This window comes from Python bivittatus, unplaced genomic scaffold (assembly GCF_059951505.1).
Source record: "Python bivittatus isolate LINGU-HERP-01145 unplaced genomic scaffold, Pbiv_v1 ctg000080_np1212, whole genome shotgun sequence".
NCBI lineage: Eukaryota > Metazoa > Chordata > Lepidosauria > Squamata > Pythonidae > Python > Python bivittatus.
This window is the reverse complement of record NW_028277035.1, coordinates 6,368,042-6,381,521: the sequence shown is the minus strand read 5'-3', so window position 1 is coordinate 6,381,521 and position 13,480 is coordinate 6,368,042. Positions and strand designations below refer to the sequence as shown.

Here is a 13,480-nt window from a genome sequence, read left to right as displayed (position 1 = left end):
TTGAAAAATTTAATACTGAACTTCTCTAAAACATACACATACACTTCTATAGAGGCACAGATGTACTACTACTAAATGCCATGCTGGAAGTCACCAGCCAATGGAAAACCATCTGTCAGTCAATCACTGCTGTGATTGGTGGATGGTTATGAGAGATGGCTTAGACCCTTGGGGGTTTAGCCATCTTCAGAACTCACTCTGGGCTTTATTCCTGGCTTCCCCAAGCAAAGCAAGACCAAGTTATGACAGGGTTTCCACTATTTGTACTAATGCCACTCAATCCAGACTTTGCCCCTCACTTTGACCCATGGAATGGCAGCAGGTTTGGACAGCGTTCTGGCTTTGTCTGGTCAAACCTGATCAGCTAAAAAAAAAAAAAAAGTAACCTCCCTCTAAAAGCATGCAATTCACAGTTCCAACTTAAAACATTCTTCCCACTGAGGGCCCCAGATCTTACCTATTGATAGCCCAGATCCCACTAAACGTATGGCTTAATTTCTTGCCTTAATGCAACTGTTGGTAATTTGGGTGGCTTGCATGCCATCAGGGTGATTGTCACTATCCACATGTACACTACAGCACTGAGTTAGGTAAACTTGGACAAATGAGTAAAATTCAGTGGTCATAGAAACTGGTCTCACAATTTCATCAATGCTGGCTCAATTCCCCATTTTTTCAAAAAAGACCATATACATATGTATGTATGTACAATGCATTCGGAAAGTATTCAGACCCCTTTCATTTTTTTCAATTTTGTTATGTTGCAGCCTGATGCTACAATCATTCAAATTCTTTTTTTTTCTCATTAATGTACACTCAGTACCCCATAATGACAAAGTGAAAACAGAACTTTAGAAATGTTTGCAAATGTATGAAAAAGGAAAAACTGAAATATCACATTGGCATAAGTATTCAGACCCTTTGCAAACAACACGTGAAATTTAGCTCAGGTGCCTCTTGATAGTTGCTGAGCTGTTTCTACACCTTGATTGGAGTCCACCTGTGGTAAATTAAATTGATTGGACATGGTTTGGAAAGGCATATACCTCTCTATAGAAGGCCTCACAGCTGACAATGCATACTGCATCAGAGCAAAAGCCAGGAGGTCAAAGGAACTGCCTGCAGAGCTCAGAGACAGGATTATTGCAAGGCACAGATCTGGGGAAGGCTACAAAAAAAATTCTGCTGCACTGAAGGTTCCCAAGAGCACAGTGGGCTCCATAATTCTCAAATGGAAGAAGTTTGGCACAACCAGGACTCTTCCAAGAGCTGGTTGCCTGGCCAAACTGAGCAATCGGGGGAGAAGAGCCTCAGTAAGAGAGATGACCAAGAACCCACTGGTCACTCTGACTGAGCTCCAGACATCCTGTGTGGAGATGGGACAAAGTTTCAGAAGGACAACCACCACTGCAGCCCTCCATCGATCTGGGTTTTCTGGCAGAGTGGCTAGACGGAAGCCTCTCCTCAGTGTAAAACACAAAAGCCCGCTTGGAGTTTGCAAAAAAGCACCTGAAGGATTCTGACTGTGAGGAACAAGATTCTCTGGTCTGATGAAACCAAGATTGAACTGTTTGGCCTCAATTCTAAACATTCTGTCTGGAGGAAACCAGTCACTGCTCATCACCTGCCCAATACCATCCCAATAGTGAAGCATGGTGGTGGCAGCATCATGCTGTGGGGGTGTTTTTCAGCAGCAGAGACTGGTCAGGGTTGAGGGAAAGCTGAATGGAGCAAACAACAGAGATATCCTCAATGAAAACCTGTTCCACAGTGCTCAGGACCTCAGACTGGGCTGAAGGTTCACCTTCCAACATGACAACGATCCTAAGCACACAGCCAAGACAACACAGGAATAGCTTAGGGACAACTCTGTGAGTGTCCTAGAGTGGCCCAGCCAGAGCCCTGACTTGAACCCTATTGAACATCTCTGGAGAGACCTGAAAATGGCTGTCCACTGATGGTCCCCATCCAACCTGATTGAGCTTGAGGATTTGCAAAGAAGAATCCAGGTGTGCAAAGCTTGTCATGTCATACCGAAAAAGACTCAAGGCTGTAATTGCTGCCAAAGCTGCTTCAACAAAGTACTGAGTAAACTGTCTGAATACTTAAGTACATGTGATATTTCAGTTTTTTAAAAAATAAATTTACAGACGTTTCTAAAATTCTGTTTTCACTTTGTCATTATGGGGTACTGAGTGTAGATTAATGAGAAAAAAATGAATTTGAATGATTGTAGTATCAGGCTGCAACATAACAAAATTGAAAAAAGTGAAGGGGGTCTGAATACTTTCCGAATTCGCTGTCTGTATGTATGAATGAACAAGACTGTGTTTGCACTTCATGTATTGTCTGCTTTTGGACCTTGGGTCAAGCTGTGATTAAGCTGCAGTGCCATAACCATGGTTTTTACTCAAGATGTCTTGTGATAAATGTACCTTAATTGGGGCTCCAATTAAGAACACCTACTGGGGCTCCAGAAGTTCTAAGTAAATTAACACTTCATTCTAGCTTCCTGTCACAGAGATGGGAGACTAGAATAGCTGCAAAATGATGCTCTTCTAGTCACACCATTCTTTCCCTCTGTGTTTTTTAATTCCCCTTGGAGACACATGGGAGGACATCTGGAGGCAGAAGTAAGGGGAAGCAAATGTTCACATTTCTCATCTGTGTTGACTTTGATCATGGATGGAATACTGGCAAATATAGTTGCTCCAAAACAAACCAGTAAAGTTTTATTAAAATTCTGTCAGTCAACAATTTATCATTTTCAGTTGTCATTGTAGATACAACCAAAGTTAAGCATACTGTGAATATAATTATATTTGATACATTAAGATGCAGAGATATATTTTTGTATTTCAGTGTTAATTAGCTTATTTTGTTTGTCATGGGCCAATATATGCTACCTGCAGTATCTGTAGTGTGGACCAATGAAAACTGTCACTGTTGTGAGATGGACAGCCATATAAATTATTTAAACAAATTGATTGATTATGTGCCATCAGGTCAAAGTCGAATAATCTGTCCCTAAATAAATACATTATCCTTAATCAACAACTTCCATTTGCTGTTGTGGTGGTGATATGTCCAGCATTTCTTAGCCACCAACTACCAGAGGGAAAAGCTAAAATATCATTAAAACATACAAAGATGTTTTAATGATATTTTAGCTTTTCTCTCTGGTAGAATATAACAATTTTATACAGGTGTCTTGCTGTTGAATGAGGGCAACCAGTGGCTTTATTGCTGATTTATGCTGACTCTACATTAATTAAACAATTTGAAGGAAAGGGAGGATAATTTTGCTTTTTTTGCTGGAGCATATGGCTGGCAATAAAACCGAACTGAATTGATAGGCACCAGGCTTTGCCCACCTCTCTATGGCGCACCTGTACCAAACACGTGTTGGCTGAATTCACATACGTCGCTTAAAACCCCGTTGATGCATAGATTGCCTCTAGAGCGTTTTACTATGAGCCCGACGCCAGGTCGCTTTTGATGAAATGTAAACCCCTTTCTGCTTCGGGGGGCGGGGAGGTGAAACTTGCGGGGGCGAGAAGGCGCTCCTGATCCGCCGCATCTCGCCCCCGTCCTCCTCGCCTCCCCCCGCCTGCAATCTCAGCCGAACGCAGAGGGGAGGGCCCGCTTTGGCTCCGGTGTGTGTGGGTGAGTGTATGAGGGCGGGCGCGGAGCCGCGGTCCGCCTGTCCCAGGGGGCGGCGCGGGGAAGCGCGGCGGCCAATCCGCCAGTTGGGCTGACAGGGGAGAGTCGAGAGGGAAGCAGCGGACTCCCGGCAGCCAGAGGCGATCAGCTCGGCACCTGTGGCGGCTCGAGCCGAGTTTCTTGGGCAAGTCGCTGGGCTGCTGTGTGATGCCACCACCCGGGCAGGAGCGGGGGGTGCCTGTGCTGGGGGCGCGCTGCAGAACCCTCTACCCCTTCTCCGGGGAGCGACATCGACACGGGCTGCGGTTCGCTGCGGGGGAGCTGCTCACCGTCCTCCAGGCGGGGCCCGACGGCGGTTGGTGGGAAGGGGAGACGGCCGAAGGACTGAGGGGCTGGTTCCCGGCCAGCTATGTCCAACTAATTGAGGTGAGAGAAGAAGGGGGAAGGAGGGGCAGACCAGCCACTGGCGGGCTCACCTTTGGGTGGCCCTAGTGGAGCGACCAGGGGTAGGTCTTGGATATACCAACATCCAAGCTTCAAAACCTCGTTGAGGGGAGCCTGTCGCTGGGGCGGCGGGGGGCGTCATTCTCCTGCGGGGGTCGGGTGCCTGGCTCTCAGCTGAAGTCTTGCGAAGTTTGCTCCCTGCCGTTGGTGTGGGGCGCCGCTGCCGTATCTGTGCGTGGCTCTTCTTGGCCCTCCTACACGCTGGCTGGGGAATATTCGGGGCGGTTCTGTCAGCTGCAGCAGAGCAGGCATCCCTTGCGGAGTAGGGTTTTTGTTGCGTCTGGCCGCGCTCGGAAGTGCTGAAGATTCGCGGAGGGGGCTGAAGCCTGTTGAGCGTGAGGGGCGGGGCTGGACTCCTTGGAAGCCTGGCTGGATGGCAGGATCTCCTGGGGAGGCGAGATGGCGCGTGGGCTGCTCCCCTGTGCGGAGCGGGTGTGGGGAGAGCTGTGGTGGGAGGCTGTACAAGGCATGCTGGGAGGTACTTCAGGTTAAAAACCAGAATGCCTTTTCGTGGTTATGACTGATGGGTTGTTTTCCCAAGGATGACAAGCAGACGGGCAACCGTCACAGATATTCTCCAGCATGTAGAAAGACTGCCACGTCCTGTTCCACTTTGTGGTAGAGCCTCATTTTTCCACGCTGCATAGTGAGTTCCAAACGTGCATGAAGGGTTCCCTTTTCCCCCACCCCCTTCCCCATGTAGGAGCTTTTGAAACTGCTAAAGGCTCATTTCAGCCCATGACAGTGAGTAACTTCCCCTCCTGCACAGGAAGATAGACTGCCTTATCCTGAGTCAGAGGGTTGCTCCATCCTGCTTCAGATGTTTGGGGATAACAACTCCCTCTCCCCCAAGAGGAAAAGGGCGAGTGGCAGAGCATGTGTTCAGTGCTGGCACCTCAGGGTAGGTCCAGGAAAGACTTTTATTTGAAGCCTTGGAGATCTGTTACCCTTTAGCTTAGAAGACAATTGATCTGATTTTATAAGGCAGCAGTTTGTATTCCCATGAAAATGGGCCTTGGTGTGCAAAGGTGCAATCAGAGAATTGCTTTGCCCTGTTATCAGTTGTCATACATACATGTAATACACACATGGTGCTGTGCAGCCAGCTGCTGCTTTTTTTAAATGGGTACTTGTTCCTGGGTTGCTCATGTTGCCTTCTTGTGGTCATGACATTAGTATGATCAACAGAAATACACTCAAACATGCATATACAGAGATTAATATGCACAAGTGATACATTCACTCTTTCTAAGCTTCCGTTGGAAGACTGCAATATTTATGTATGATTAACTTCTGACAGACCACTTCACTGAGCTAAGGGAGAGTGGTGAGATATTCCTATTTAAACTTACATTAAGTGCTGTAGGTCATAATCTAATTAAAATACATGCATTTTTAAATTTTAGTTGGATTTCTTAAATAATCAGTATCAGCACTGCTCTGCTCACACAATTTTATTCTAGAATGTGTACAATTGTGCAAGTATAATTGAGTGTCAATATAGTATGGTCCTGTAGCACCACTGAGCCAATCTCATCATCTGCATTATTGAATATAATATTTTCACAGATTGCTTTGAAAGGCTGCTGGCAAAGCTTTTAACTTGGCAGGGGATTGTCTAATGTAACAAGTGCTTCTGTATAAAACAGGATTCTGTTTCCACAATGGCCAAACAAATGTCTGTGAGTACCAAAAAGCAGGACAGGAGTACCATAGCATTCTCTAACTCATGTTCCCCAGCAACTGATATTCTATGAGATATGGGTTGCTAACTCTGGATTCCAGCTGGGAGATTTGCCAAATGTTGTTCTGTACCTGTATGTATATTCCTTTTAAAACAGTTTCAGGCTCATAACTTGCTGACATAATCATACTTTAATATATAGTATTCAAAACTACAAGGATTTCTAAGGAAACCAGCATCACTGATTTCACATCTAAGTTGGAATGGGAATTATGCACATGCCATCAAAAATGTGACATACTGCTAAGAAATGATAGGTGTCTATGACAAATTAGACAAGCCAATGATGATGATAATGGACGTAATATTACTTGTTCTGACTGCAAGATGGGTCTTAATTGGCCATCATGCAATTTTGGATTGTTTTCTAGGGAACAAAGATAATTATTGTTAGTGTGTAATTGTTAATAATGGGGTATATTTATGAAATGTAGGTGGGAGTGAGACTTCAAGTCATATGTTTGTGTTTTTGGATAGCAATCTGAATCATACATAGTGTTGCTTAGAACATACTTATATGACCACAGTAATGGTCATCTGATTGAGTAGAATAGTTCCAGGGAACCAGGCAGGAAATCTTTTGTGACTTGATTTTCACACTGTTCTAAGAAACATAGTTGGCTGAATTTGTTGCAACACAATAACCATGAACAGTTATTTTCACACCGCACTGCTTAGATTTACACTAAGCCAAAATCCAGTAAACCACAAAATGGGTTTAGTGCTACTTGGAAATGCAGCCTGCATGAACTTGATGACCTATTTTGGGGATAGGCACATGGTATCAATAACTACTATTGTAACCTGTAGGCCATATTAAATAAGCATCTCCTGCTACCATACATAAGCTGCTCTGATGGCTGTGATTTATTTGGTTTACTTTTCTTTCATAGTGGCCTGAAATGCTAGGCTGTGAAGTTCATTTGAACTCCATATTCAAAAATTTAAATTTGTCCATAAACTCCAAACTTTTTCTATCTACCAAAAAGGACAAAATAGGGATGTGTATGAATAGTTTCTCCTTGTGGGTGTCCACAGTGGGGATGGTATAAGAAGGAACAAGTGATGTTGTATGTATCATGAATTGTATACTCACATAATTTTGCATTGTGATGTGAGCACGATTCACATTATTTGTATGATGATGTCATGACACATGTTGTTTCATTTTGACGTCAGCATAGTGTCATTCTTCTGGACACTTTAGTGCTCCTATAATATCAGTGGGCTAGCTCAGGTCCTGCATTTTAAGATGATGCTGTGCATCACAGCTTATAATTGTGTCATATATGATAAGCTAACAAGAGTCTTTGAGCTGGTTGGCCAGGTTGCCAGTTAAGTCAGATGTTTCTGATGAAAATTGTTCTGCCTTCCCTTATAATATATGGGATTATGGTGTAGTGTTTGTTAATATTGATGCTTATTAGCTGGTCCTTGCAACCAGTAACAGAAACCCTTGAAACTGTGTCTTACAAGAATAAAGAGTGCTTTGGAATACAATCTTAGAAGCTTTAGCCACTGACAGTTTGCAAGGATGTATATATTTGACACTGAATTCTCCCTGGGCACCATTTTAGTTCGTACTAAAACAGTTGTAGCTTTATATTTATGTCTGTATGTTTAAATAAAATAACCAGACCTGGGAGCCAGGTTGTAAAAGATATTTGAGAAAGGACCTATGCACATTCCCATATGGAGGGTAATTTGATGTAGCCTGATAGTGCACTCCCTTTCCTGTTTTGGAAGATTAAAACCCTTCGGCTGGTGCACTAATACCTAATCTCCTCATTGGTGTTCTCAGCTTCTGAACTGCTCCTTATCAGATGCTGTTTGTTTCACTATGAAAATATAATTGCCTTCAATGGGTTTGTTCCTGTTAGGCCTGTTTGAGATGATCGGGTAATGACCATAACCCTATTTATGCTGTAAGGCATATAAATTTATACAATATTGTTGAGACTAATTATAAATCAGAGGATTACACAAAAAGAAGAGGATATGGCAAAACATCTGTAGGGTTGGGAAATATAACTCTGCTATGACCATATGTTTTTAATCATGTATGTTTTCAGTGCCTTCTTGTAAAACTGGTCTGATAAAACAGACCCTGTTTTCGAGTGATGGAATAGTGTTCGGGAACTGGTCTGGTCTGTTCCAGCTCTGTAATTCTTGTTCATAATCTTGGGGTCTGAACAGTAGAGAGATTAATGGAACCAAGATGACCAGAAACCCTTCCTTTTCTTTATTAGGAAGTTTCTCTTTGGTTGTGTAGCTCTCAAAGAAGGAAGGCAGCCAGCCTCTTTACCAGCCAGCCATTCATTTGGGAATCAGGTCTTACAAAGTGGGCTCAAAGCCGGAGATTAGGAATCCAGGTTTTTAAAATTAGGGATGTGAACAGCTTCCATTAATGCATCTGAAATGTAAAAAATAACTTGGTGTCTGATTTGGAGGACACAATTTGATGGCAAGTTTGTCCTCATGAGGACAGAGAGCAATAACTAAATATTTAAAAAATGGCCTGGTGTGGAAATAGATGAAATGAATGCCCTTCTATACCCTCCAACATATCACAAAAGGTGGTGGTGGTGGGGAGATTGCTCTAAGTGTTCGGCTATCCAGGCTGCAGAAATCTGGATGACCATTACATGGTAGCAAAGAGATATAGAAAATTTCAGCTGTCCACATGTTTGCAGCCCAGGTAATATAAAGCCAGAGGCCAGTTCCTCTATTACTGTATCCTGCTGAGGGCTGCAGATAGTGTTTATCTGAAAAAGATTTATTCAGAAAGAATAATTTTCCTACTAGGGCTGCACTCAGTGCCAATATTATACCATGGGTTAATGTTATAAGAAGATCTGTATGCAAAGATTGTACTAAGAGTTAATATGGTTTGTTTAGTTTTGGTAATATATTGTGTGAACCCAGCGAACTGTGATTAATTCAGCAAACCATGTTTAATGAATGGCTTAGTGCAGTGAGTAAATCAGGTTACCATGGTAAATTCTGAGCTTGAACCTGTCCATTTCTCTTTCATCCAAGGAAGAAAATGTTGGGAAAGTAACTAACTTCAGTATTGAGAAGTCTTGGTACTATGCTCCAAACTGTATTCAGCCTTCTTTCAGAAATCAGATACTTAGAAACATGGATGAGGGGGCCGAATTCCAGAGAACAACAGTTTTAGTAACTGATACTAGCAAATAAATATGATCAAATTAATGAATTTTAAAATATGTAATTCATGTTGTCATATGCTACTGGAATAGAACATAAGAAGGATGTTCCATATGAAAAATACTAATGGAATATGTGCCCTTGGGTACATGACCCACCTTTTCTGTTCTAGGTTCCTGCTCCAAATTGTAAAAAAGATATTTACTACAGTAAATGATTTTCATTTCATTATTAAGAAATTAATCAGTCTGTTTCCTGGTACCTCATTTAAAAGGAAGTTACATGCTTTTAAATGGGCAAGAAATCTTGCCTAGCATGGGTGCTGAATTCCAGCTTTTTCTTTCAGGCAATAAAGAAATGAACTGGCATGGGGAAAAATACATTATTGTGTATGCTTTAGCCTTCTGTATATCAAGGAAAGAAATTTCAGTAGAATGCAGTTAAGAACATTCAAAACAAAATTAAAACTTAATTTTAATGTCTGATTTGCTGTACTTATGGTAAGATTGAGCAGTGCAATTCTGTGCATAGTTGCTTGAAAATATAATTTTCAGTACTCAGTGGAACTTATCTCAAATAGGCAGAGGACTGCAGCTTAAATTGTTTCAGTTTGTACACACATACACACATAAAACAAAATTGGTGTGCCACTCCTTCACCAGAGTCCAGGTGGTTTATAACAACAACATACCATTAAAAACAACCCACAATCCAATAAATAAATAAATAATTAAAAAAAGAGATCATTTGGAAATTAATAAAAGACACCAATGCTCCTTAATTCCTAAATGGTTGATGGAACGAGATAATTTTAATTGCCTTCTTGAAACAATGTTCTTCTGAAGGTAAGTGATTCTACAGTGATGGGAAGGCTACGTGAAAGCTCTGTTCCCATGGCCCCATCACTTCTCTCAAGTTAAACATCTGAGGCATCTTCTCTGAGGAAGACTGCAAAGGATGGGCAGATTCATTCAGAGGAGAAAGAAAAGAGGATTGAGCCATATAAGATTGGGTAGATGAGCACCAGTATGTATATTAATATATCAGCTAATAGTTCTCTGCTTGCCAAACCTAGGCCTACCCAGTGAGTTGCCCTCATGTAACTCACTGTTTTCAGTAAATGCAGCTGATCTTGGGATGGTGACACTTGCATGTATTAGTTTTAGAGCAGATTATTTTGCTATATGTATCAAATCTCCTTCTTTTTCTTCTCCTTCATTGATGTAATGAAGCAGCTGCCAGGGTAAACCTTGCACTATTATAAACTATCAGTACTTTTTATAGCTGCTGTCTTCTCCCATAGTTGGACATCTCTTTTATGAAGAATAGTGTATGATTCCAGTAATGATGGAGAGCTTTGGAACTCGAGCTTCTGTCTGCACCCATCTGTTTGCTGAGTTTTTTTTGTCTCTAGTGGGTTGTCTAAAGAAGAAAGACAAGTTTCTCAGGGATTACAGTAAATAGATAAGAACAGAATATTAGCTGAATGCCTTCCTTTCCTCTTCTCAGCTAACTATGGGCGGACATTAGTCTTGTGGCTTCTAGTTTATTTTCATTAGAATCTCAAGGTCCAATGATTGGTAGCAAAAGCAAATACTGGTTTTGGAAAACAAATATGAAATTATGAAGCACCAAGCACATGTTTAACCCAGGAATGTGCATTTGGAACAAAAAATGAAACTTTGAAACATACAGATGTGTGTGTCTCTGCTGGGATTAGAAACCCTTGCTAATCTATTACAAATCTAGAGAACTACCAGTCAATCCCAATTTACATTTCACCCAGCAGTTGGTATAGGGACAGTTTATTCAATAAGGAGATATGGAAATATGACCCCTTTTTGATCATTTACAATGTGCAGGGTTCTCACATTATAACGTAAGTGGCACATGTCTTGTTTATTGGGGTAGTGGTGGTGTTACCTTTCATTGAAGCCAGAAAGGAAGATGCTGTCGCACCCAGTTTGTAGACAGTCATCCTGTCTCTTGACTTGCACAATATTCAGTATGAATCAAAGAAGAGAAGATCCCTGGTGTGGTTTCTTTTGCTACTTAACTGGGAAGGTCTGTTAAAGGGTCAAATCATGCGCAGAAGTTAGTGGAAAGAGCCTCACTTATAGCCCTTGCTCAACTCAAAGTGTGGCATCTTTTAGAAATTAGCTTCTAGTTAGGGCTCTATAGTTTTTGATCCGTGGTAAAACCTACAAACTTTAATTCTAGTTAAAACTAATAAAAGTTGATTAAGTAGTGTTGAGAACATCCTGTAGTAAAGCTACAGGTTTAATTAATGGGAATGTGATTTGAATCTTTGCTGAAATCATGTTCTCACTAAAAGGCATGCCCCTTAATTCTCACTATTTAAAGCAGGCTATAGTTACTTAATAGGAATGGGAGGTCAATTTAATCTGCTCAAGTGTCCTCTATTTTACTCCTCTAATTAATAAACCTTGTATTGTAAAGCAGCAACACACCACCGTTTGGATCTGAGAAGCCACTTTCTTGGGACTTGAGGACATAAAAGTCAGTGTACAGTACTATATCTTCCAGTACAGTACTTTGTATTGGAAAGTTCTTTGCCTAAGCTTTTCTATATGGCTTTACTTGAGTTTTTGAGAGAGGAGCCTTGTTAGTGGAATACCCCTTTTAGGGAAGCTTGTCTAATACCTCATGTTTGTCTGGCAAATGCATATTATCATGAGATCAAATCATATATATGCATACATTCATTCCTAGCTTTTTTGAAGTCTTATTGAAAGGAATTGCTTTTTGCCTGCTCTCACTGTCAGGTCGTCTTCTGTCTCTCCTGTTTTTAATCTTGAGATGCTATAGTTCGGATTGTGTGTGTGTTTTATTGATTTGTAATACTATCCTGAAGGGTAGTGTGTATATTTTATAAATAAACCACAAATTCTGCCAGGCAGGCCTCGTCCAAGATTATTTCCTGTGGCTCTGCTCTGAAGCAGGTTCATTGTTTTGGATTCTTTCCAAACTGTACCACCTTGTCCAATAAGACAGTATTTTTAAAGCCAGAATTTAGCAAGCTGAATCCTTTTTTAAGTTTAAGCAGTTCCAGACTATTCTTGTTTCAGGAAATGTTCTGAGACTGAGCTTTAGATATGAAAAAATTATTCTATAAGATCCCCCACCCCCGGCTTTTCTGGACACATGACATGCTGTAGGATTGTGGGATAGGGTTCCCTATTATAATAGAACTGATAGTATTATAGGAAGTAGAAAATAAGATGAAAGACACAAAGAACTGGTATACATTGTAGGAATGTCAAATTTTATAACTCATGGTTGAGTCAAATAATTCTTTCTCAGTTGTATGAAGTCACAGTCTGAATTGGCATTGACTAGATCAGACTTTGGCAATGAACTAAACTTGGGAATCACAAGACACACCACATGTCCAGCACCACTCATGTTGGAAGTAATTTGTGTAGATCTCTCTTACACGCATCTGTAAGACTAGAACACTCTAGTGCTTGAATGGCAAGGTTGGTGATTAAGGGTATTTAAAAAAGCAAACACTTTTAACTATGATAAAGATTCACTGCTTGGGCAGCTGTTACTTGTCCCTGGACTGTTAATGGCACAAATAACATTTATGCAGTGGTCATATTCCACAGAGCATTCACAATTGCAAGAGAAGCCATTTGGGGAAAAATGGCTATCTTCTAATAGAAAATATTACAGCATGATGTATACTGCTGATACAACAGCGTCTGGGCTGTATCTGCAAAAATGGAGCAACAGGTGTACTATTTTCAGGAAGAGCATTTTGGTTGGATTCCATGGAGAGGCTAATGGCTGTGGTATTTTTGTGCTAAAATCAATCAACTGGAAAGGCCCTCACACTGCCCACTTTGAGACAGATGGATAGATATAATACTGTTTGCTTAAATAAAATACTGCAGCTCCAAACAGGCTAATTACTATGTGTTCTTGTCTTTGCATGTCTTGTTTGCTAAACCCTATAAATCTAGAATAATCCAGGAAATAATAACTATGAGAACTGGACCCTGGGATAGGAGATGCTTCTAATGAATCCCCCTGATAATTGTTTAGATCTGAATATACTAAATTAGGCCACCCAGTATTTTGTAAATCTGTAACATATACCATTGGTAAGACGTATCTCATTTAATCTCTTTGGCCCCCCTTGTGAACAAATGACAGCAAGGGAAATGAATGGGAAATGCTGATGCAAAACAAAACAAAAACAAACCTACTGCATCACTCTAATAGCAATCATATTTAACATATTATATAAGAAGCTAGCTCATGTTTTTCATAGAATAAATACTCAACAGGGAACTACATAAGAGTCTGGAACAAGGACAAGCTATCTAACCCAGCCCAGTCTCTTCTAACTAACAGCAGTTCTCTTGTGGC

General features: G+C 41.1%; 1 protein-coding gene across 2 annotated transcripts in view; it reads left to right on the top strand.

Moving 5' to 3' along the window:
- The first annotated feature begins 3,608 nt into the window (after window positions 1-3,608).
- The window catches only part of GAS7 (growth arrest specific 7), a 152,974-nt gene continuing 143,102 nt past the window's right edge, over window positions 3,609-13,480 (top strand). For both annotated transcript variants that reach the window (XM_088133437.1, XM_007429524.3), the window contains exon 1: window positions 3,609-4,089. In XM_088133437.1, the coding sequence (XP_087989563.1) occupies window positions 3,871-4,089 (219 nt within the window). In that variant the 5' untranslated portion in view covers window positions 3,609-3,870. The remainder of the gene's footprint in view (window positions 4,090-13,480) is intronic.